At 36.7% G+C, this 23,392-nt stretch overlaps 7 protein-coding genes across 8 annotated transcripts in view; 4 read left to right on the top strand and 3 right to left on the bottom strand.

Annotated features, from left to right (window-relative positions):
• Positions 1-115: 115 nt before the first annotated feature.
• LOC107035494 (ubiquitin carboxyl-terminal hydrolase 14) lies at positions 116-2,546 on the top strand. The gene is made up of 6 exons (XM_015252927.1): positions 116-327; positions 410-588; positions 652-1,125; positions 1,213-1,473; positions 1,552-1,849; positions 1,941-2,546. Exons 1-6 carry the CDS (start codon positions 312-314, stop codon positions 2,210-2,212), a joined length of 1,500 nt encoding a protein of 499 aa, XP_015108413.1. The 5' UTR covers positions 116-311; the 3' UTR covers positions 2,213-2,546.
• A 289-nt stretch (positions 2,547-2,835) lies between these two features.
• LOC107035493 (tyrosine-protein kinase Src42A) lies at positions 2,836-9,975 on the top strand. Of its 2 annotated transcripts, none has more exons than XM_015252926.1 (7): positions 2,836-3,007; positions 4,985-5,326; positions 5,662-5,783; positions 5,915-6,078; positions 7,807-8,128; positions 8,453-8,788; positions 8,896-9,975. In XM_015252926.1, exons 1-7 carry the CDS (start codon positions 2,946-2,948, stop codon positions 9,102-9,104), a joined length of 1,557 nt encoding a protein of 518 aa, XP_015108412.1. In that variant the 5' UTR covers positions 2,836-2,945; the 3' UTR covers positions 9,105-9,975. The 2 variants fall into 2 exon arrangements, with proteins under 2 accessions (XP_015108412.1, XP_015108411.1); XM_015252925.1 differs by having other exon boundaries at positions 7,801-8,128.
• A 1,297-nt stretch (positions 9,976-11,272) lies between these two features.
• Positions 11,273-14,324, top strand: LOC107048936 (ras-related protein Rab-23). The gene is made up of 5 exons (XM_015272390.1): positions 11,273-11,613; positions 12,550-12,671; positions 12,738-12,980; positions 13,086-13,279; positions 13,909-14,324. The coding sequence occupies exons 1-5, from the start codon at positions 11,581-11,583 to the stop codon at positions 14,028-14,030; spliced, it is 714 nt and encodes a 237-aa protein (XP_015127876.1). The 5' UTR covers positions 11,273-11,580; the 3' UTR covers positions 14,031-14,324.
• A 393-nt stretch (positions 14,325-14,717) lies between these two features.
• On the bottom strand, positions 14,718-16,490 carry LOC107035464 (BAG family molecular chaperone regulator 2). The gene is made up of 3 exons (XM_015252873.1): positions 15,979-16,490; positions 15,750-15,862; positions 14,718-15,499 (listed from the first exon to the last, which is right to left on the bottom strand). Exons 1-3 carry the CDS (start codon positions 16,184-16,186, stop codon positions 15,266-15,268), a joined length of 555 nt encoding a protein of 184 aa, XP_015108359.1. The 5' UTR covers positions 16,187-16,490; the 3' UTR covers positions 14,718-15,265.
• Positions 16,491-16,573: 83 nt separating this feature from the next.
• On the bottom strand, positions 16,574-18,136 carry LOC107035463 (ubiquitin thioesterase OTU1). Its single transcript, XM_015252872.1, has 3 exons — positions 17,734-18,136; positions 17,295-17,611; positions 16,574-17,211 (listed from the first exon to the last, which is right to left on the bottom strand). The coding sequence occupies exons 1-3, from the start codon at positions 18,116-18,118 to the stop codon at positions 16,996-16,998; spliced, it is 918 nt and encodes a 305-aa protein (XP_015108358.1). The 5' UTR covers positions 18,119-18,136; the 3' UTR covers positions 16,574-16,995.
• Positions 18,137-18,197: 61 nt separating this feature from the next.
• LOC107035465 lies at positions 18,198-20,013 on the bottom strand. Its single transcript, XM_015252874.2, has 2 exons — positions 19,054-20,013; positions 18,198-18,876 (listed from the first exon to the last, which is right to left on the bottom strand). The coding sequence occupies exons 1-2, from the start codon at positions 19,333-19,335 to the stop codon at positions 18,688-18,690; spliced, it is 471 nt and encodes a 156-aa protein (XP_015108360.1). The 5' UTR covers positions 19,336-20,013; the 3' UTR covers positions 18,198-18,687.
• A 786-nt stretch (positions 20,014-20,799) lies between these two features.
• Positions 20,800-23,392, top strand: part of LOC107035461 — a 3,845-nt gene continuing 1,252 nt past the window's right edge. Inside the window, exons 1-4 of the mRNA XM_015252870.2 lie at positions 20,800-21,174; positions 21,257-21,438; positions 21,887-22,191; positions 22,281-22,402. Coding sequence (XP_015108356.1) covers positions 21,173-21,174; positions 21,257-21,438; positions 21,887-22,191; positions 22,281-22,402 — 611 coding nt within the window. The 5' untranslated portion in view covers positions 20,800-21,172. The remainder of the gene's footprint in view (positions 21,175-21,256; positions 21,439-21,886; positions 22,192-22,280; positions 22,403-23,392) is intronic.

The following is a 23,392-nucleotide window of genomic DNA, read 5'->3' as shown; positions in this document are numbered from 1 at the left end:
GAATCAATACAGTATTTTTTAAACATTGCATCCGCTGCAACCACGTGACATTCTTCTTAATTCTCTGAAACTCCGCTGTGGGGCATTCACGTGTCGTGTCTCTCTCAAAAAATAGTATGAGCACTGTGTGTAAATGCTGTGAATGTGTGTAACATGACTTAGTCAATTTAATACATACAATTCAAACTGTATGGGAATATAGTGAAAAAACAAAAAAAAATTATAATAATTGACTTGCATTAGTCAAGCCGGTCAAGTTTTCCAACAATTTCTAAGTAATAGTTTCATTCGAGTGGAGTAACGAAAGTAAAATGCCCCAATACACAGGTAATTACTGAGATTTACACTTTGAAGCAATTGTAACCTAAAACTCTACTATTTATTAAACACTATTGTAAACTAAATTCAGTTAAAGTCAAATGGGGAAAGGAGATGTTTCCAAATGTCGAGGTGAATACCGATGAGGAGCCAATGTTGTTCAAAGCTCAATTATTTGCACTGACTGGAGTGCAACCTGAGAGGCAAAAAGTTATGCTAAAGGGAATGACACTGAAAGATGACGATTGGGGAAATATAAAATTGAAAGATGTAAGTAGTTTTTCCTCTAGAGGATATATAGAAAGAGTGAATATTTTGAAATTTAACTTGCAGGGGGTAACAGTATTGATGATGGGTTCAAAGGAGGAAGACATGCCAGTTGAGCCAATCGAGAAGCCCATATTCGTTGAGGATATGAATGAGGCAGAGATAGCAACTGCATTGGAGTTGCCCGCGGGTTTAACGAATCTTGGCAATACTTGTTATCTAAATGCCACCGTTCAGTGTCTCAAAACAGTTGCACCACTTCGTGAAGCATTGAAAAGTTTCCCCGGGGGACTTGCCACTGTTGGAGGGAGTTCTGGTCCATCATTAGTGCCAGCCCAGAGCATAACAGCATCCCTCAGGGATCTTTATGAGGGAATGGATAAGGGGGCATCACTTCGACCCATTGTTCTCGTTCAAATGATGCATTTAGCATTTCCAAGATTTGCTGAGAAATCAGAGCACGGGGGTTTTCAACAGCAGGATGCCAATGAGTGCTGGACTGAACTTGTGAGAATGTTGCAGCAGAAATTACCGGCTGAGGTAGAAACTGTTTTATTTACTTCAATTGTGTCATAGAGCACATAATTGTCTTTGAATGCAATTTCTTCTCTCTTTCATTGTTGTCAGGCTAATCCAAATGACGGTGAAAATGCTTCCAAAGCAAGATCTATTATTGAACAATATTTTGGAGGGACTTTTGATACAGAATTAAAATGTGTTGAGACTGAGGATGAGGAACCAACTAAAGGAAAAGAGGATTTTTTGCAATTGAGCTGTTTCATCTCGACCGATGTCAAGTACATGCATTCAGGTTTGAGGAACAAATTGCAAGAGCAGCTTACGAAAATGTCATCGACACTTGGAAGGGACGCTGTTTATACAAAAACTGTAAATTACTTGAATTATCATCCTATAAAGTGCATAATAATCAATTGCATAATAATCAATTTCAAATAATTATTTCAGTCGAAAATTAGTAGATTGCCAGCTTACCTCACTATTCAATTTGTCCGTTTCTTTTATAAAGAAAAGGGAGCAATAAATGCCAAGATACTGAAGGATGTTAAATTCCCAATGGAATTTGATGCCTACGATCTTTGCACTTCAGAACTCCAAGCTAAATTACTGCCAATGCGTGAGAAATTCAAGGCCCTTGAGGATAAAAAAGTGGAAGAGGCACAAAGTTTGAGAGATAAAAAGGGAAAAGGACAGAATGAATCGGAGGAGAATGTGAAGAAGGAGGAACCTTTCTGGTTTGCTGATGGTATCTATATATATTTTTCCACTTTTTTTGCATTTTCATCAGAAAATTAACAATACAAACGCTAATGAAATATTCAATTTTTAATAAATAGATTTGGGCTCGAATAACAGTGGTTATTACACACTCCAAGCAGTACTTACACACAGAGGCCGTTCAAGCAGCAGCGGTCATTATGTCGCATGGGTGCGTCAAAAAGGTAACACATGGATTAAATGTGACGACGAGACTGTCAGTGTCGTAACCGACGAGGAAATATTAAAACTCAGTGGAGGTGGTGATTGGCATTGCGCTTACGTTCTTCTTTATGGACCGAAAATTCTTCAAGTGCCAATTGAGACTGAGGAAGGCAGCAAGACACAATAACTCAAAAGGAAACCAATGATATACCGTTGAGAAATTGAAATTCATAACGAGCCACTGGAAAATAAAAAAAAAGAAAAATCGGCTTTTGCATACCGATCATTCACCTAATATTACTATTGAGCTCGTTGAGATAATTTTTTCCTTTCATGAAGAGGAGAATAAATGATTTCTCTCGGAATTTCGGTGGCTGTGTGAGCGCGAAAATGATGAGTCCAATCGACTAATATAATTTACAACATTATTATTATTATTATTATTATTATTTTTCAACGACTCGATTTTATCAATGGATGTGTTCCTTTGTAATATTAAAGAAAAAAAATGACAAGCAAAATGATCATTTCTCTTTCAATTCCCAAACATTCTCCATTAACACAGGATGTGACATTATATTTTGCACTTACTCACGACAATTGTCCCTTTCCCTTGTCACCATTCCCCGCTCTTCAAATGGCTATTCATTTGTTTGATTACATAAAACTAGACCAAAAATTGCAAAGTCCACAGTGGATCCTCTCTTAATAACTGGGAATTAACAGTCAAACAAAAAGCCTTCCATGCCTACACTTGAGAGTGAATAATCTTTCATGTAATCTAAAACGTAATCAGTCAGTGGATGGACGTCCGCGAAGCTATACACAACTCATCAGTCGTCCGGAGTAGAATAAAAATAAAAATACTATTACTGTATAGAGCCAACTAATTCTCAACTGTATCCGAATGTGCAGTCATAATGAACACAAAATACTTGCGGCCCAAGTCAATACGTAATTTCTTCATACGTCTGCTGAGAAGGTAAAAAAAAAATACTATTACCATTGCTGTAGATTAGAGGCGATGATTATTGCTGTATAAACCGAAACGACAAACTTGCGTGATGCATCGACTACAATAATAGTCGTCGCGGTTAATAACGGCTGAAGCAGAACAAAAAAGAAATCACTAAATAGAACAGAGTAATTCAGAATGCACCATATATTAAACTTTTTTCCAGACCACTAGATATGTGGATGGAATGACAATCCTTTTACATTTTGAAAATTTAAAAAGATTAGTGTTAATCTTATGCTCAATTAATTTCTCCCCTCGAAAAAATGGTGCGAATCCTTTGAGGAGTAGAATAAAAGTGGACGGCCTCCCTGAGATCCTTCTCGAAGGGAAGCTGCGTGATGTTAAAAGGCAAACGGCCGTTTTTTTTCATAGTCTCACACACAGAGCACAGAAACCTGGAATGAGAAAAAAAAGGAAAAAAGCCTTCGAACATTTGCGTGCGTCACGAAAGTTCCATATTTTTTGGAGCGAAAGAGTGTTTAGGGAGAATAAAAGAGTCGAGCAATAAATATCATTGCAGAAATACCAAAAGTACAGTAGGAGTGTAAAAAACCCAGCCGAAGGAAAAGGGGAAAAGGAGATAAATAAGTAAAACCGAGTAGTCAAAGGCATGATAAGTCGGGTGTATGTGTGTGTATTCGGGTGAGTTCGGATGGATCGTCAGCGTCGAACAAGTGCGAACGTGCAAGCGGTTGAATTCCTATCCCCAGCAGTAGCTCTCCTCCCCAGCCATATTCCCCTCCCCCTGGCCGCAGATGCCTCGCCTCGTCCGTCTCTTCTCGTAGAAGGCACAAGGCAGCACACACCAGTTGGCCACATTCACTATGGGTGTTTTCACCTCAGGCTTTTTCCGATATTGTCGATTCGCCTGAAAAATGTCAACAAAAATAACATTTTCCCCAGTAAAATTGGTGATTGTTTATTCCCCCCAATAATGATAAAACTGTGCTGTGCTACAAATAAAATTTACACGTGAAATTCGCCTGCAATTGTTGTTAATCGAGAGCTTAGTGAAGTGGGTTTGGACTTTCCCTGTCTTGTCGGCAAACACAGACACATAAAAGCGACGTACACACCAGCCCCATCTCCACCATATCCCTTCATTGACTTGACAGTTGGAGTTGGCTTCGTAACAGAGAGTCTTGCTCTTACAGCCTGTGTGTGTGTGTGTGTATGTGTGATTTGGGCGTGTTTCTCTCTCTCTCCCTCTCCCATTCTCCTTTCTCTTCTCATCTCTTTCCATTTGTCGTGTGTCTGTACATAACCGACAGTCACGTCCATTGATTCCAAGATTCCTTTTTCGAGACGGCGCATGTGAGCCACTCATCATTTTTTTTTGCCTCTTCCTCTCTCATTTTCATCTCCTCAATTATTTTTGCTCTATGAACTTGAGATAACGAAAGATGGTGACATTATTAATTATCCCTGCCAATGTGGAGGTGAAAACGTGAAACGAAAAAAAAAAGAGAAAAAATGGTGATTCAGAATGATTTTTGGATTCATACGAGTGAGTCTTCCTGATGATTTTTGGAGTTTACTGGAGAAAAACAATTACGAAACCGAAGAAGACTCCTAGGTGATACACGCCTCAATATAATGGGAGTCTGCATATTTACTCATGGATAAGATATTAATGGGAATCCATCAGGCGCGTCGGATGCGTGAAGAAAGCCACATAATCAGATCACCCACGTATATTTGTTCGAGATACGCCCAGCAGCTGTGAATAATAAATATTTTAAACTCATAATAATTAATTAACTTCGTTAAATTCCATTGTTGGGCCATCAAGAGAAAGGGGCAAACAAAATAAATATAAAGACTGCTAAATTGAAAACGGACAACTGATTTTATGAGTTTTCCGCTAGTCGCTAGTGAAATTTCCTTGCCTAGACGAGAAAATAGATAAAATAGAGAAAAAAAAATGGGTAACTGTTTTAGCAATCCGACAGATCCCGAAACAGAGAAGCCTGATAGAATAGGTAATCCAAGTATTGAGGCTGTTGCTTCACAAGCAAGTCCAGTACCAACACCACCGCCTGATCCCATCAGGCCTGTGCCACAGATACCAGATGCTGATGTGCCTACGGCCAAAGTATTCATAGCACTCTACGATTATGATGCCAGAACTGATGAAGATTTGAGTTTTCGTAAGGGTGAGCATCTGGAGATACTCAATGACACACAGGGCGACTGGTGGTTAGCCAAGAGCAAGAGAACGAGACAAGAGGGATATATTCCTAGCAATTATGTGGCCAAGTTGAAATCAATCGAGGCTGAACCGTAAGTACTACTGCTACGTTTCTATTTTCATTTTAATTATTCCTTACTTATCCACTTTTTACATGATGGCAATATTATTATTCTCCAAAGCTTACATTTTTCCTCTAAAACTTTTCTCCATTGCACGTTCACTGGGTCAATTCAGTTTCAATTCATGATTTATTTATTGCATTAATTTCATATGTTAGTATGCCGAGTTAATTATGGTATGGTTGGCTGATGGTTTGCAAGAGGGTCACTTTCCCTCTGTTTTTATATATTAATTATTATATTGTTAAAGAAAAAAACATATACACATACACACACACAGTCCATATTGGTTATTTCCTTCGTAGATGGTACTTCAGAAAGATCAAGCGCATTGAGGCTGAGAAGAAACTGTTGCTGCCTGAAAATGATCATGGAGCTTTCTTGATTCGTGACTCAGAGAGCAGACACAATGATTATTCGCTTTCCGGTATGGATTTTACATTTTCTTTTTTTTTTCCTCCGCTCTCTTCACTCTTCCAACATGATCCTCATTACCGTATAAATTGTTGACAATTATTCATGTGAATTGATCGATCATGCGCTTAAACTGGATTTCAGTTCGCGATGGCGACACGGTTAAACATTACCGTATTCGCCAGTTGGATGAGGGTGGATTTTTTATCGCAAGAAGAACAACATTCAGAAATCTCCAGGATCTCGTTGAGCACTACAGTAAAGATGCCGATGGCTTATGCGTCAATCTCTGCAAGCCTTGTGTACAGGTAATAAGAAATTCAACATCATTTATTTAATAATAAAAATTAACTAGAATGTCTGCATTATCGAGGAATCCACCTAACATACAAATACATTGACTCAATCGTTTTTATAATATGATTATCTGCAAACGTTTTCATTTTATAACACGTGAAAGTTTATTTTGTGCGTGGGACAAATTATCCATGTCGATATGAAATGTAAGTAAAGTGCATACAGTGAAATGCATATTGCGAGGATTTTAAGCTGGAGCATTTGGAGACAACAGTATACAGAATTTGAATTTAAAACAACAGTATATATCAAACAGACATTCGGATTTTATGAGTATCTAGGGTTTATATGTATGAACCTGACGGCCAGGGATTTACAATTGATCGAGGCATGAAATTCTTTCATCGCTCAACTAATTATAGATCCTTGACAATCAGGGCAATAAATATGCATTGCATCAGGAATTTATACTTGGAGGTTCGATCTCTGATTAGTCTGTATTTCTTTCTGTTATTGCTTGCCCTACTTCCCGCTGGACTTTCTTGGTAAATTGAATGTCCGAATTATGAAATATTTTCATAAACAAACAAAAAAAAAACCATTTCGTTTATACTTGATCTCCTTAACTGTATTATTCTGAATCCTTATTTTTATTGATCTCTGTCTTCATCTATTCATTAAATTGTCCACAATAATTCACAACGAAACACCACAGCACAAGCCTGTTTTATATGGCATTATGTTTTAAAAACATTGAAAATAGTTATAGAATGTTAGAAGAAAATTACCGGGCACAAGATCAAGGGAATGTGTATGCCACAATATCAACGTTTCAGCTATTTCGTCGTCTATGTGTTTGCCATCCATCGAGTCTGGTTGAAGAAAGCACACGATGCAATATCGATGGAACGTATCTGATTACAATTTTTTTTGGTCTTCGTTTTAATGCAACCTGACTATCAAATTCCGAACGGAGATTGCTTAAAATTTAAAGAAAAGAAAAAAATTATCTATTAATCATTGAGACTGCGAATAAAAAATCAGAGGAGACACAAAGAATATTGAAACTCACAGGATCCATCCAACTAATATATTTTCTGATAAATTTTAAATACTCATTAAACTGATGGACATTTACGAGAGATATTTTTCATAAAGGACTGCTGAACCGACTGATGAACTTGATGTTTTATTAATTCATTTTTATACAGTATTTTATTCATTTTAACATCAACAAAAATGGTGCTAAAAGTGCTATCTTTATATAGATTACACCCAACTCTTCCAATTTCTAGTTGTATAAACCTTGAAGTATTAATAATGTTAAACAACAGTATGAAGATTTTCTGGAATTATGAAGGACTGGGAGAATGTGGGAGTAGGAATAAAAATTCTGGGAATAATAATGAAGAAAGTTTCATTAATTCATCATTATTACATAATCCTCATCTCTCACTGTGTCTCTGTCTTCACACGCATTATTTGCGATTTGCATTGTGCTGTAAACAATCTTCTTCTTCTTCTTCTTCTTCTTCTTCTTCTCTATGAATATTATTTCTCTTATTGCTTACATTCACTTTATTAAGGAGCTTCTTAAATGTAGTTTATACATAATAAGGTGAGAAAAAGTTAAAATTTAATATAGATAAATGCAAACAATGCTGGGCACAATTTAATAGAATAATGATATTACAATCAGGAATTGACTGGCGCGTATTTGCTTCTGTTCACAGGTGGAGAAACCCGTGACGGAAGGCCTCAGTCACAGAACGCGAGATCAATGGGAGATTGATAGATCATCATTGAAATTTGTGAGAAAACTTGGACAGGGTCAATTTGGTGAGGTCTGGGAGGGCCTGTGGAACAACACAACGCCAGTGGCTATTAAAACACTCAAGCCTGGTACAATGGATCCCAAAGATTTCCTCGCTGAGGCACAAATCATGAAGAAATTACGGCACAGTAAACTCATTCAACTTTACGCTGTTTGTACAATGGAAGAGCCCATCTACATTATCACCGAGTTGATGAGAAATGGAAGTCTGCTGGAATTCCTCCAAGGTATGCAGTAGCGTAGACTGATGAAAATTTTCAAATACCATTGGAATTATATTCTCAAAGCTGAGTGGAGTTTGAATCATTATTTTTCCTCGTGAGATAAAGAAAAAAATATCCCGATAACTTTGACTCATCACGAGAACCGAGAACCGAAAACCGCGATAAAATAGTAAATGATAACAATCATTAGCATGTCCGGGGAAAGTGGCTCGAGAGATAAGGATTATAAAAACAAATTCCACAGAGTTGATTAATATATTGTTACAACGCAGTAGTAGTAGCAAACACATGTATTATAATGCAATTATTTGTGACAACAATTGACAGGAAAAGGCCGGGGTCTGAAGCTCCAACAATTGATCGACATGTCCGCTCAAATAGCAGCAGGAATGGCATACCTAGAATCACAAAATTATATCCATCGAGACTTGGCGGCCCGTAATGTTCTAGTTGCTGATGGTAATGTCGTCAAAATTGCTGATTTCGGTCTTGCTAGATTGATTAAAGAGGACGAGTATGAAGCTAGAATAGGCGCTCGATTCCCCATTAAATGGACAGCCCCAGAGGCAGCCAACTACAGCAAATTCAGTATTAAATCAGACGTATGGTCTTTTGGTATTCTATTGACTGAACTTGTCACCTATGGACGTATTCCTTATCCTGGTGAGTTTCTCTATTTAATCAATAATCTCAATATTTTTCGGTTTTTTTTTTTAAAGAAAATTTGGCTTTCTATGAATGAATATTGAAAATAATTAAAAATTCTCTAGGTATGACAAATGCTGAAGTATTGCATCAAGTGGAGCACGGCTACAGAATGCCGTGTCCACCAGGTTGTCCAACGGCTCTCTATGACATAATGCTCGAGTGTTGGAACAAGGATCCAATGAAGAGGCCGACATTCGAGACTCTCCAATGGAAGCTCGAGGATTTCTTTACAATGGAGAGCTCTGAATACAAAGAAGCATCCGCGTACTGAGTGTTATTCATCACCTCGAAACCATCATATTGAAATTACATTTTTTTCTCCCCTGAACAAAAGCATTTGAAAATATAAAACAACAAAGTAGGAGAAAAAAAATCGATAAATATTCGTTGAAATAGTGTCGTTTATTTTTCTAACGTCGTCTTTGTTTATTTTATTGGTTTTAAAAAAAGATCATTCTGGCTGCCATAAGTTTCAAGTGAAAATGATACCATCATTATTTGTATTTGAAAAAATCACTTGCACTTGGATAGTATCGAAAGAGATGGAAATTTAACGTTGAAAAGTCAGTGTGTATGTGTTTTATATTTAAACCTGAAGAGATAGCCAACCGCCTCTTGAAACCGGTCTATATGAGATCAACACGGATGCATATGTTGCTCCGGCCGGATGCACTTCAACCATTGGTGATTGCTCGGAATTTTAATGGTGATATCATCGCTTCCAAGAAATGAAATGAAATTTCAGTGAATATAAATCCAAAACTTCAAACTGCATTTTTTAGTAATTCAAACGTTCGTACGAATCATTTCATTCAATTGTTTAATGTCAATGCAATCTTCTCCTTATGTTAAATATAATTTTTAACCGGTCCGTCCAAACGGCAAGACACGACGACGGTCAATAACAGAAAAATGAAAATACTCTTGCCTCGGTTTTCATTTAAATTTCATTTTTTAATTGCTCACAATCATTTCGTCAAATAGAATTGATATAAAAAAAAGAAGAATGTAATATTATAAGTGTTCATGCAAAAATAAAAACGAGAGACTCACTGTTGAATAGAAAATAAGATATGACAAGTAGAGAATCTACGATACGTTTAAAAAACTCATCAATTACGAAATATATAGGTTTTTTTTTTTATAAATTCCAGACAATTTCCTTTACCTATTTTTTTTCTCCTTGAATTTTGTGGAGCGCGCGTATTTGTACAGAGATAATTTTTCAACAAGACATAAAGGAAGCGAAAAATAAAACGAAAAATGCATGGAGCAATTGCATCTCGATAGAAACGACAATTTCAAGCATAAGATACCATTGATACATAAATAATTATGTATGTATATGTGTGTATACATGTAGTATACATGCGAATAGTATTATACATAGAAGTTGAGAAAATAATGATAATATTTTATATTAATTGTAAAAGGGATAAACAGTCCCCCCAATTACATAGGAACAAAACGAAAATTAAGAGAGAGAGAGAGAGAGAGAGAGCAACACCAATGTTGTTTTGTATACAATTGAAGAGTTATTAATGATGACGATGATAAAGTGTCATACAGTGAGACAATTTTCGATTGATAAACGAGTGGAGGCTGGACAACAGCCGAACCACATTAGGGAGAATTATATTCCTTTCAATTCAAGAACGGGGACTTGTACAATCCAAGTGATATTTCTCAGTGACATGCACGTGCCGATATGAGTGATAAAAAACATGTATTTCAGTGCACCGTGTGAAAAGTGAAATAGACTTATGAGTTGCGTTAAATCAATCGCTTAAAATCACATTCTCAATGCGCAATTTGTTGATTAACTGATAACTCATTATTTTACTCAACAATTGTGTCAAGGATAATTCAATCTCGAGGATTTCAAGTTAGTCTGATATTCCCGTTCTTGACATCATGGAATAAATTGAAAAACGATTGAGAAGACATGCCCAAGTGTTTTCAAAAATGTAGGAACGTCCAAGAAACATCGACGAACGTACATTATACATAATTATTTTTAAATTTCCGTCGAGTTTATACTTCCTTTGTCAGTTGGCCTCCTTTTATACTATTTTATTATTATTATTATTATTATTATTATTATTATTATTAATTATCATTATGCATTGATAATAATAAATAAAAACAAAAATGAAGATATATGAAAACCAAAGTATTATTTATTCTCTCTGTGGGTCCCCGAAATATCTATTTTTAAATTGATAATGGTTGATAAACTAATAAACTTTATACACCCAGGCTGAACATTGTACTTGATGGCCGAAATTCCCTAGGCATCAGGATCCTCTAGTGACTGGAGAAAATACAGGTGTGAGCGATCTTTTCCTTCAGCGGGGGATCGCCAGGTAGTTTTTGATGACAGGTGCTTTCGTAGAGTTTCGCCGGCGTTCACAGCACCAGTTCGCTTCCAGCCAACATTCGGTCGAGGTCGCACGTGGACCCACGAAAATCATATCAATCGAACTCACCCGTTCATTTCTTCCCAAATCAAGATCGATTGATCGGTAGTTGAAAATTATTTCAAGAGCGTTGAAGGAAGTTGAAACAATGGCCAAAGATTTCCGGAGAAGACTGGAGTGAAAAACCAACGCTTTTCACTTATTCGTATGTGGTGGAGATTCCAAGTTTATCTTTATTTTTTTGTACATGTGTATAGCTGTGTGTTTTGAAGTTCCCGGGGTGGGAAAAGTATAATAAGATATTATGAGAAGGACGGTAAGGTCAGAATGCGGGAGGAAGAGCTCGAGATATCACTCAAGGTAATATTTTATTGCTTATAACGTTGCATACTTCCCCTCGGTTGAAATGCATCCTCATTTTTTTATTCTAATTAGGATTGTTTTTTTTTTTGAATACCCATTGTCTAAAGAGTATTTTTTTCACTCGTCGGAAGAAGTTCCTTCGTCCTTGCACTGGAATGTAAAATATGAGATAAAAGTGACGTTGTTTGGCATTAAAAAATTCGATTTATTCCTCAATTCTACCAGTTTTATCTTATCCACTGGAGGAATTAATGATGTTTGAATTTATTACCAACATTAATGGGCGACTATGAGTGTTGTGAATTTCGATTGAATATATATGTGGGATGGATGAGGCGCGTCTAGCTTTCCTTTGCATTTAACGGTACTGGTACTGGTCTCTTGTATGCTCGGTCCACCAATTCCCACAGGTTGCACACACAAACAGCCGTCATATACCACGAGCTAATTAATCCTTTGAATTTTAACTGCCAGTAAAATCAACACCTTCTGTGTGGAAGCTCATCGTGGGATTGATTTCCATGATATTTTTTGTTTCTCTGCGTCCTCTTGTGCTAATTGAGAATTGGAAGAGCGAAAGATGGAAGTAACGGCTGTTGGACATGTATTTTGAAGATGCAGCACATGGCCTGCCTGGCGAGAGCGCACTTTACACGATTCAACCTGTGGATACGACTGGTATATGGACCGGTTTTTTGTATGATACCCAATCGAACCGGTGTAACCCCCTTTCCCCAACTTATTCGGCAATCATCACGTTAACATGTGTATTTTGTTGCTTGCTGCTGTGTTGACTGCACCGTTATCATGAGTACATTCCGTCCCATAGGATAATTTCCAATCTTAAGGAATGTGGACCGAAAGACCGCCGGTGGTCGATCCATTGCCAAATAGTCGTACTCATACTTGTCTTTATTTTTCATTGGACTTCAGGTGGTCATAGTAGGAAATGGGGCAGTGGGCAAGTCGTCGATGATCCAAAGATTTTGTAAGGGAACCTATACAAGAGACTACAAGAAGACTATTGGTGTTGATTTCTTAGAGAGACAGATAGAGTGAGTGATTGTTTTCTTCAATTTATAAATTTGCAATAGCTCAAATGTCTCGCTGTTGTTAAATAGGGTCGATGGAGAAGACGTGCGATTAATGCTGTGGGACACTGCTGGCCAGGAGGAATTTGACGCTATCACGGCTGCTTATTATCGTGGCGCGCACGCCTGTGTGCTGGCATATTCAGCGACTGATAGAGATTCCTTCGATGCTATACCATCGTGGAAACTCAAGGTTGAGAATGAATGTGGGGAAATACCAACGGTATTGGTGCAGAACAAAATTGACTTGGTGGATCAGTGTCAAATTGATCCGTAAGATTTTTTTTTTCATCTCCTCGCATTTAATAATATTAATGTCAATAATAATGAACGATGAACTGCGGGAAAATGATGGTCGATGTGATGATTTATTAATAGAGAAGAGGCGGAAAGACTTGGACGAGCTCTCGGCTGTAAACTCCTACGGACCTCTGTCAAGGAAGACGTGGGCGTTTTGAGTGTCTTCAGGCATTTGGCATCAAGATGTCTCCTGGAAATGCGCAGATGTGAGGATGATTTTCACGATGATTTGAGACTTTACTCGTCGGGACCCCGATCACCTTCAGTCATTAGTAAGTAAAAGAAAAAAAAAACAAAACAAGAAAACAATTGAATTATTCATAATATTCTGCAACATTGAGTAAACAACAAATTAAATGTATCCCACACGTCTATCCGGTGACGGTGTCATAAATAATTCATCGAGTGAGAAGAAGGAGATATTCTCAGTCAATAAAATTTATCCCCTAAAACAAAACAAAAAAACTTGCTTCTGCTCGCTTCGAGAAAAGTAGAGAGTAGTGTAAAGTTGGAGTGAAATTTCTCCGCATCAGAGTCGACATAAATGGGAGTGACATTCCAAAGGTTGACTGTCGACGAGTGTTTGTCCCACGACCGCCTTTGGAATTGTCAATACCCTCTCATTCTGGCAAAAAGATATTTCCCAGCATGAATGTCTTCTTCATTAAATATCAAAGAAATATGTGAAAGGGTTTTATTGTAGCGCGTTACTGTGAAAATCGATCAACCCTGACGATATATTTTAGTGCAGAAAAAACTGCCATTTTTCATGGACAGACTTATTTACCGTCAACCAACATTGGTGGATTCATATCGATAACTCGTGAATAATTTGCAATGGGTACACTACTACTAATTCCTCTATAAAACCAGACTCATTGAGCTCATCCCTGTATTACAGGTGCTTTTAGCCCAAACGAATGTAGCCGTACAACCGGAAATGGCACGATTGTTCTCCGTCCAAGTGGTAAACGGCATCATAGGAAGAAAAATTTTGTCAAGAGCGCGTGCCGACTCTTGTAATGAATACTTGAAAAGAGTATTGTCCTTTAGAATCTTAGTAATAATAAGCAAATCAACTGCCGCTGAGAATTAAATATAAGGATACTGTGTATTGTCCTCCGGCCGACGTACGGTCCGTCCCAAGGACAAGCGAGAAAAGAGGCATTTTTGTCTAGAGTATTATTATACATTGTACCTTCTTGTTTTGTACATATGTGTATGTATTTCTCTTTTAATTATTCGCTCTTAAGAATTGGGTTTTATTCACCGAGTGACTTTGAATAATTTATAAACTGGTAGATGTGCGATGTTAAACTGAATAAATAAAATGATAAATTTAGTACTCTTTGTACTAAAGACAAAATACTTATGTTTCACATGAACGGAAATTCTACGACATTTTATTCCCCAGTGGACATTCAATTTTTCCCATAAAACTTGAGTGACAATCTTAATCTTGCCTGTATATGAATGTGTGTGTACAGTGTCCTTCACCTTTCACAAGGACTTGGATAGGGGGAGTCAACGCCCCTCGTTGCTCACTCGACTGCCTTCTCCTATATTTCAACAGAAAACTCGCACACACACACACAATTCTTCCTCTGAAACACAACGTCTATTGCAACACGCAATCACGTTTATGTTGATTATGGATCTCTTGGGGATTTTAGTGATTGCTTGAAAGAAAGTAACAATTCATCTGGTTAATTAATATTCAATATTTTTCGTTTTTATTTCAACTTATCACAAAAGATTGGAATAACATGGTTCAGCCAAAAAAGGGCTAACAATGAGATAAAAAGTTGTCGACTTGACCATTAATTTGGAGCTTTTTTTTTGTTTAATTTTATTATGCATATGTAACTGGGAGAGTCTCTTTCCAATTAATTCCTATAATTAGCTTTACATGGGAATTGATGAAAAACTAAATGAAACGTTAAAAAGATAAGCACGCACATTCATATAGCTCATATAGATGAAAAATCAGTGAATATCGAGAGTAAATACAATAGTATGTAATAATCTAGGAGTAGTAATTTTCAGGATTATTTTTTCCTATCACCTAAAAATTCAGACTCCCGGTAGTCAATATCTTTCGCCTATTTTTGAAACGTTGAAATAATGATAATAATAATAATTTGATTCATCTGCAGTACCCATATATATATCAGTTTCAGTTATTTCAAACTATCGAATGCGTTGCATGTGTTTTGTATGCGCCAGGCACAATCATCGATGGAGGAGAGCATTGATTCTCATTGCATCTCAATTGTGTTCATTTTGTCGATGTAATCAAGTAGTCCTTGAAGTCTCTTTTTGACGCGCTTTTGGTCATCCAGAGTGCAGCCAAGGATAACAGACTCGAAGATCTTGTCTGAGTGGCCACTGGATTGGGAGGAGCAGGCATTCATAAATGCAGCACAACGCTGACGAGTGGATGTTAAGTCAGTCTTCAAGCTTATCACCAAGCTGTCGATGAGTCCATTGACCTGATAAAAAGCAGGAAAATGCCATTATTATTTTTATTCACAGAAAATGAGAGTTGAGTAGATTTTTCGTGGAGATGGGTGACAACTCGCAATGTTTTAGCCCTGTATTATTACTCACTTGGTTTTTCAAATCGTCTTGTGATAAAAAATCAAACTTGAAAAATAGGTGAAAGTTGAAAGCGTAATTTTTCCACTTTGGAAAGATTAATAATGCTGAATATTCAACGATATAATAAAAGCATTTGCACACCTGATGCAAGGCATCCTCTTGAATCGGATCACGCTGTACTTTCACCATCACTTCGATAGTAAGACATCTCGAGGTAAGTCGATCGGCATACCGCAAAACATCGTCCTTATCAGCTGAAAATAGAATTAACTTGTCACATTGAAGTGACTAGAACAATCTGGAGGAATCGTCGACTGTTGTGGAAATCAACGTTCATTCTAGAAATATCGGTGGCTGTTCTTCAACTTACGGTCTTGGAGAAATCCCAGTATTTCATTATTTTTGAGGGTATCGAGTGTCGTTAGCATTGTATCCTTTTCCTCCTCGAGTTTCAGAGCATCACGTCTCAATTGTTCGACTCTAAGTTCAATTTGATCGAGTACGGTGACTAACCTGTCTTTAGGCTGTCTATACTCACTATCAGTACTCTCCATTATTTGTGGCAATGGGCTCTCCATATTTATGCTCAAAATAAATTGAATTGTAGTGTTTGAAATGAAAATGAAAACCGGCTCGATATTATTTGCAAGATTTGGCTTGTTGTTGATTGATATTTAAAGGGAAGATGTTACTGATGCGGCTTGCCGCTTACTGAACAATCCAGATAATATACAGTGGTTGTACAGTTTGACGCAGGGGCAGACACTGTAGATTATGTGTCGTGCCCGCTACGTTTGAATGATGCAGCTCTTTGTTGATTGGTGGATTTCGCCTACAGGATCATTTCCACGAAACAGTTGTATGAAAAATGGACGGAGAGAAAAAAGGAAAAAGCATGCAACTATTTTTGGAATATAACTTTGTACCTGTTCTTCTGTGAAAATTAATGAGAATCAACCACAATATAAATTCAAAGAAAAAAAATCATATTTTATTTACTTCATCTTTTGCTTTTCATGATTCAAAAATATTCTATCAATTGATTGAGTTTAAAAAAAATTGCAATAATCGTAATGTAAATAAACCATTGATTGATTTTTCATTCCATACAATGTGCGATTATGTCTATTTATTATTAAGAAATAGATATCTCATGATGGTATTTTTGTTAATAATTATTCGCAAACAGAGAATCCAGTCTTGATTTCCCTAAATATTTTATGCCGCTAGTCAATTAAAATGTTCCTCTTTGAGGGTATAAGAAAAATTTGATTGTAACGTTTTTATGCTGATGATAGAGATAAAAATAATGAAAATTTGTGTCTAGTCTATTTTGAACATTAGTGAGTTGACTATTCAATGTGATGACATTATCATCTTAACGATGCTACGCTATTTCTCCAAAATTCATGTGGCCAGTTTCCTTGGCATGCTGGCTAGCAGCTGTTTGTCCACCGAGATGAATGTTGCAAACCAGACACTTGACGGTAAAATTTTGTACGTCCGTATATTGACGACTTGATTTGGCTTCTTTTGCTAATTCGCCAGCTTCTAAAAGTACCCTTTCATCGTTCGTTGGGAAAATTGTTTGGATACTCCCACCCTGAAACATTCGATTAATCTCTCACAAATGATAAAGTACAGCTGTTAAAATGTTAAAATATCTCGAAAATATAATTGACTCACGTCGTGTGGCTCGAGATAAAGTGGATCATAATGTATTCCATCGAAAATGAGGAAAACTCTTTGAGCATAATGTTGATCCTCACCGAATCTATTGATAATACCACTAACACTATTGACAACAGCTATTTCCAAGCCAAAAAATTTCGAAAGAATGGAAAGTTCAATGGCACCACCCCAGGAATCAGCTTTAAGTATCCATTCGCAATAAACCGAATTCGGCTTTCCAAGTATCGCCTCGGAGTATTCTTCAGGATTAGAAGCAACAGCAGTGGCTATTATCTCTCGCATAAAATCGGAGCACGTTGGATCAACTTTACCTGAAAAAAAAAGTCAAAAATCAAAATCAACAATTCACGACAACTAAAATGTCCCAGGGAAATGCCCAGTGCTCCGAAAAAGGAAAAAAAACGGAGTAAAATTATGTCAATTGAGCAATTACCATTGAGTACATATCCAACACTGGTAAAAAGGCACGAATTATCGGCAGGAACAATTTTTTTCATGAGCATACCAGGTGTGTCAGAGAATCGTTCGCTATCAACGACATGCGACCTTGACTCCTTTTCACCATTGCACAGATTGATTTTCTCCTCAACAATGAGAGTATCACCAGATACAATACCAGTGTCACTCAGTGTTGAATTTAAACAACTTAAATTCAGTACCTTGGGTGGAAATCCACTGCGTACTTCAAGCGCATTAATATCAATCCCCGTCAGCTCCGATAATTTTCGTTTCAATTCGGCTACAGTCTTGCTCGATGATAATCCATTAACGACTTTCTGACCTGATTTAGTTTTCACACGCAATACAAAATCAGCCATTATATGAAACCCGATGGAACAATATTAAAAACACAAATGCTCCAAAAAAAAAACGAAAAAGGAAAGAAAAACAAAATCCTTAACTTGTCTCTGTTATAATCAGCTATTTAACGAGCACCAAATTCTTCGCAATTTTCGCGATGTCGCGGACATAGCAGATCACCAATCTTACACGATAATTTTATTCCACAAATACATTTTAAATATTTCACTATTAATTTTCGAGTCAAATAGATTGCACAGATTTTCTCTCTCTCACCCAGTTGGTTTTATTGGTCTCATAGAGAATTACGCCAGGGCTAATGGGTTTATGAGTGAAGGATCTTTATAGGAAATATCGAGGAAATGAACAGTGCTGCAGTGTTACATTTGAGAAACTCCTGACACTCAGCATTTGTCGTCGGTAATACGTGGTTTCAATCTCAGATTCATTCAACCGACTGCAATCAACATTTTCAATAAATACTTTTCTTTTTATGAATAATCTCACATTCGATCAGCATTCGGTCAGCTTTTCAATTAGAAGAGCATCACCATTTCTTTATACATAATTAATTTACTATGTAAAACTATCGTACATTATCATTTTTCGTAAACGTCAATAGAAATACTATGCAGCCAGATATTATGCCCCAAGTTGCTGGACTAATGTTCTTCATTACAGCCATTATAGAAGCACACGTTACCGCGGGAAAAAGAGATGCTCCTGAGGACTTCTGAAGCATTAGTAACTGCAGTCTACCACTGTTGGAATTTACCTGGAAATGAAAAAAAGAGACATTACGGGTCATAAATATTGATTGAAGCCGATCAAAGAGGAAGAGAGAATTATTATTTTTTTTCAATGAATTAATTTGTAATTTTATTGGCGCAGAGGGCAGCATGCCTATGACGATAAGCGTTTCATCCAAGTATCAATCGGCAATACTTCCTACCTGGTACGTGGGTTGATTGATAATAGGCACGTTCGAGCTATTGGAATTTTTTTCCTCTTGAGAATTGCCATTGGCTCCAATATTTACGTAACTTGTATTGTCATTGTCTACAAATTTAATCCAATCTTCGGACACTGAGGGCCGGAGAAATTCGTTATCAATATTAATACCATTAACATTAATTGGTCGTAGAAAAACGTGCAGTAAAATTCCATGAATGACATAAATCGCCATTAAATAGAAAAAGCTGCGGTCAATCCGGCTACCAACATAATCACTCATTTCTATCCGTACTTTATTGAGTTATCTCTGTCCGATAATTGGTTGACGCCCCTATGATCAGTCACGACGGCTTAAACAGTGAAAAATTAGTTTTTTACGTCGTTTTAAGTCACTTTACAGATAAATAAACAAGGCACTTGTCACGTCTTCAGTAGTATCCAGAAATAATTCTCCTTCACTCCCAGAGTTGTAAGCCAAATGAATAAATTAATTTTAATATTTCTTCATTAGAGCATTTTAATAGATCCAGGATGATGAGAGGTATAGAAAACACTGGCAATTTCATTGTATACTCCAGCCATAGTGTCTTTGTAGAGTTGCACTCAATTAGTTGTTCGCGGGCTTCGAGTAACAGTCGCCGGTAATATTACACCGTCAATGTGTATTTTTATTTTTCCTTCAACACTGATGATTAAACACTGATAACACTACGTGTCAAATCTCTCCGATATTTTTTACGCGATGATCATCTGATTATTGATCATCAATTTCCAGTTTAATTAACTATTTTTGACAGTCTTTCGGAGAAGTAGAAGAAAATAATAAATAAATAAAATCTAGTCCAGTCTGGTGAGCCTCAACCGGTGCGCACGTGTCGACGTGCCACCAGCATTTGATGGGCTCGGGTATATACCGCCGATCAGTTCTGTGTCCGATGGATCACTAATTTTTTCCCTATTAGATAGATGATAACGCAACGTTTTATTCCCACCCATGAGGTGTTTCGATAAAATGTGACGATGTTTGCCATGCCTCAATACTCCGTCATCGTTATCACCAGATGAAATTTTTCGTGTCTACCTGGAAACACTTTCGTCATAATACTCGCTATGACTAATGTGCCAATTCCATTAAAATCTCATTCTTTCAAATCGTTACTTTGCAGTTGTTCATTATTACTTTCTAATTCATTAACCATGTTTTTTTGACGAAACGAGTTATTTAAAAATTAAATATGGGATTAATGGATTAGGGATCAGGTGATTATGAGTGGAAATTTAACTAATAAACATGCGTCTATTGAAGCAAAGAATGTGTCTTTATCTCAAGGATATTGTTAGAGGCCACAACTGATTTCTTGAAGCACTCAATTCATCATATCTTCGTGAGTATCACCTTATCATGCCCGAGTCACGACGTATTACTTGAGAAAAATGTCTATACGCAGACAAGTCGGAAGAAATATTAAAACATAAATCGATCGTCGTTGCTTGCATAGTCTTCAGTCATCTGATTAGAATAAGTTGCTGCAAATTAACATTTAGAGATGAATAGACAAGTTCAAGGGAATTGTAGTGGGTTTTTCCCGGTAGGCGATATTGTTCTGATACCACGCGAATTACCTGTTATCTGGCACATGTAGCTATATAGCTTGTAGTGGAAGCATATATGTGTGAATCTAGTTCAACGGTGACAAGTTTTAAGATAAGACATTCAATTTCACCATGTTCGTTAAGTCATTACACGCTGCCGGTTGTATTAGTCAGAGATCCGCAAAATATTCAAAGTCTCATGAATTTTATCCAATTGGACATTTTTACATGAAAATTATATCTAATTACTTGTCTTTTTTGATCATGTGTCAATACATCCCATTCGTTCATTCATTTGCAATAGGATTTCTTTACATTCGAGACTCACTTCAATTTTTATCCTAATAATATTGTAATAAAACCGAAAATGATAATCATTTTCTTGGAACTATGCGGCCATAGGAAATATTCTCATGATAAAATTGTGGCAGGCCTCGTATCGTTTCCTTCAAGAAAGACTTACTGATACTATCGCAAGTCTTTTCATATAATTTTTTCTCATATCCACTCGTTGATATTTATTCATGTAAGCATTTTTTGGTTAGTATTTGTTCTTCTTTTATTTTATTTATTTTTTTCAATTTTATAAAATGGAGTTTCTCTACCAGGGCATCAACGCCGAATTGGAGTCATGGCCTCCAGGGAACACGTGTTGATAATAAAATCACATCGAATGAGAGTGATTCTCTAGCGGAAGTTATTTCTGTTCTTGAAAATAAAGTAGAAGCCCTGAATATCAAACCACGCTTGGGAAATGATTTGTTGGCCGACCTTGAGAAACTGAGTCTAGGTAATTAACGTTGCAGGAAGAATTTGATATTGCGATTCAGCGAAATGCTAGGATAAATATGTAAATTGATATGTATTCTGGGAATCGCTGGTAAATTAATTCGTAAATATGATAAGGTCTTCGTGTGAAATGCATTCCTCTGCCTCGTGGAGCAAAATCTGTCAAGTTTCGTCAACAAAATCGTTAAAACAGGAATGCTTACTCAATTTAATTATTTTTTGGAATGTTATAAAATTTTGCTCCACCGCGGTGAATCATATCCTTCAACAATCTTCAATATTTCTGATTGTGAGAAGTAACCGATAGCAGATGCATTATTACTCTACATATATGACGTCATTTTTTTTCTTCAACATGTCAATACACACTCTGTCTGTATAATTTACAACATTAATTCTTGGAATTTTTACCCCCCTTACTCCATATAAAATTATAAATTGACTCACAGAATTCAATGAGCTCACGAGGAAATTCAATGCACTGAAGGAAACAGAGAAAACCGTTGGAAAGAATCATCATCAGAAGAGGAAAAAAAAATTGCTGCATAAATTCAGTCAAACAGATGAGAATCCGATTCTCGCGGTATCAGAGGCAAAATCGACTATTGCACACTGCATCTTACAACTCCTCTCAATCAATCATCTGCTCGATGGGAATGAAGGACAATCTGTTGTTATACAAAAATTATTGACTCATCAATGTTTCGACAATTCTGGAGATAATTTCATTATTCAGAGTTTGTCAGTGGGTCCTGTGAGTCTAATTGTTTTCTGTTGACAGTAATTATTCTCCTCTAACGAGGCTATACAATTATTAGTTGAAAATGAACATTATATATGTAGGTGTATTTTGAAGTGAGATCACAGGGTATTTACGATGAACAAGAAATGCAAACGGATCCATCATCTAAAAGTAATACGAGAGAACAAGATCGAAGGAATCCTAAGGAAAAATCGTGCAACTGGTACGGGTTTTCTTTTGCTATTCCGGTTCAGAGATTGGCAGGAAAATCATATTCCATCAATGATATTACGTGACGATATCAATGGTCAATGGAAAAAATAGAATTTTCATCACATCATTATTTTTTAACGCCATATTTATCATTAATGCAGCCACATTGATTTTTCATTACCTTATTAATTGGTAATCATCAATAATGGCAGCAATTTTCATTATTCATTGAATTACAAAATATTTACATGAGGACTAAATAATGGTCAATTATAATTATTGGTTAATTGAGTAACTTAAAATTCTCAAATATAATGAGTCTTTGATCAATATGGTATTCAAAAAAAAATGAATTCTCACCCGAGTCGAATAATTGGACCTGACAAGTTCTACTTAGGTCTTTCCGTTCAGAACTGGATATATCTTGGGAAGCCTCTTCCCAAGTGCTTCCGAGACCTTTCTACCACTGGTTATGTCCCATTTCAGCACTTGTTATGTGTAAGCAGGACTTGTATTCAGACTTTCCAAATCCTTGCCGGTCCCCGTAATTCTATGGGCATATATTAAATGTGCGTTCATATCCCTGTTTACTCATGCGTTATTGAAATAAAAAATGCAATTATTGTTTTTTTTTAATCTCGGAAATCGACATTTTCGAGAGGGTGGAGGGGAAATGCAGAGGCTTTAAAATTGTTACCCAGCAAGGGGAGAAGGTTGCAGAATCTATTCTAGCCACTCTTGTCCCTACGCTTGCATGCATTATCCAAATAAAAAATAAAAGTGTTAACAAATCTGAGCATTGTTCCAAGTAAAAACCGAAAATTTGACCCTGTAGCCCCCGGTGAAAATTTTTTTTTTTCAGTTTTCACTTTTTCCACATACTTTTGAGAGTTCTGAATAGCCCGTGGCTTAAATACTTGGAATCAACGTTCACCCGGCTAAAAAATTCGATTTTGGCGAAAATCCACTTGCCCCAGAAAACCCGAAAATCTGACCCTTT

Source organism: Diachasma alloeum, unplaced genomic scaffold, assembly GCF_001412515.2.
Source record: "Diachasma alloeum isolate Michigan unplaced genomic scaffold, Dall2.0 Dall_scaffold_00198, whole genome shotgun sequence".
NCBI classification, from domain to species: Eukaryota; Metazoa; Arthropoda; class Insecta; order Hymenoptera; family Braconidae; genus Diachasma; species Diachasma alloeum.
The sequence above is the reverse complement of the archived record's forward strand: the minus strand, read 5'-3'. Positions and strand labels throughout refer to the sequence as shown.

Bases quoted from the DNA above. Each gene is read 5' to 3' on its own strand.
- LOC107035494 (XM_015252927.1), top strand. The intron at 589-651 runs GTAAGTAGTTTT...TTTAACTTGCAG, and splicing joins GAAATATAAAATTGAAAGAT to GGGGTAACAGTATTGATGAT. The intron at 1,474-1,551 runs GTAAATTACTTG...TAATTATTTCAG, and splicing joins ACGCTGTTTATACAAAAACT to TCGAAAATTAGTAGATTGCC.
- LOC107035493 (XM_015252925.1), top strand. From the start codon at position 2,946: ATGAACACAAAATACTTGCGGCCCAAGTCAATACGTAATTTCTTCATA. The intron at 5,327-5,661 runs GTAAGTACTACT...TTTCCTTCGTAG, and splicing joins AAATCAATCGAGGCTGAACC to ATGGTACTTCAGAAAGATCA. The intron at 8,129-8,452 runs GTATGCAGTAGC...AACAATTGACAG, and splicing joins TCTGCTGGAATTCCTCCAAG to GAAAAGGCCGGGGTCTGAAG.
- LOC107048936 (XM_015272390.1), top strand. From the start codon at position 11,581: ATGCGGGAGGAAGAGCTCGAGATATCACTCAAG. The intron at 11,614-12,549 runs GTAATATTTTAT...ATTGGACTTCAG, and splicing joins AGCTCGAGATATCACTCAAG to GTGGTCATAGTAGGAAATGG. The intron at 12,981-13,085 runs GTAAGATTTTTT...ATTTATTAATAG, and splicing joins GATCAGTGTCAAATTGATCC to AGAAGAGGCGGAAAGACTTG.
- LOC107035464 (XM_015252873.1), bottom strand. From the start codon at position 16,186: ATGGAGAGCCCATTGCCACAAATAATGGAGAGTACTGATAGTGAGTAT. The intron at 15,863-15,978 runs GTAAGTTGAAGA...TTCTATTTTCAG, and splicing joins ACTGGGATTTCTCCAAGACC to CTGATAAGGACGATGTTTTG. The intron at 15,500-15,749 runs GTGTGCAAATGC...GCTTTTTATCAG, and splicing joins AAGAGGATGCCTTGCATCAG to GTCAATGGACTCATCGACAG.
- LOC107035463 (XM_015252872.1), bottom strand. From the start codon at position 18,118: ATGGCTGATTTTGTATTGCGTGTGAAAACTAAATCAGGTCAGAAAGTC. The intron at 17,612-17,733 runs GTAATTGCTCAA...TTTTTTTTTCAG, and splicing joins TGTTGGATATGTACTCAATG to GTAAAGTTGATCCAACGTGC. The intron at 17,212-17,294 runs GTGAGTCAATTA...CGAATGTTTCAG, and splicing joins TTTATCTCGAGCCACACGAC to GGTGGGAGTATCCAAACAAT.
- LOC107035465 (XM_015252874.2), bottom strand. From the start codon at position 19,335: ATGAGTGATTATGTTGGTAGCCGGATTGACCGCAGCTTTTTCTATTTA. The intron at 18,877-19,053 runs GTAGGAAGTATT...TTTCATTTCCAG, and splicing joins TCAATCAACCCACGTACCAG to GTAAATTCCAACAGTGGTAG.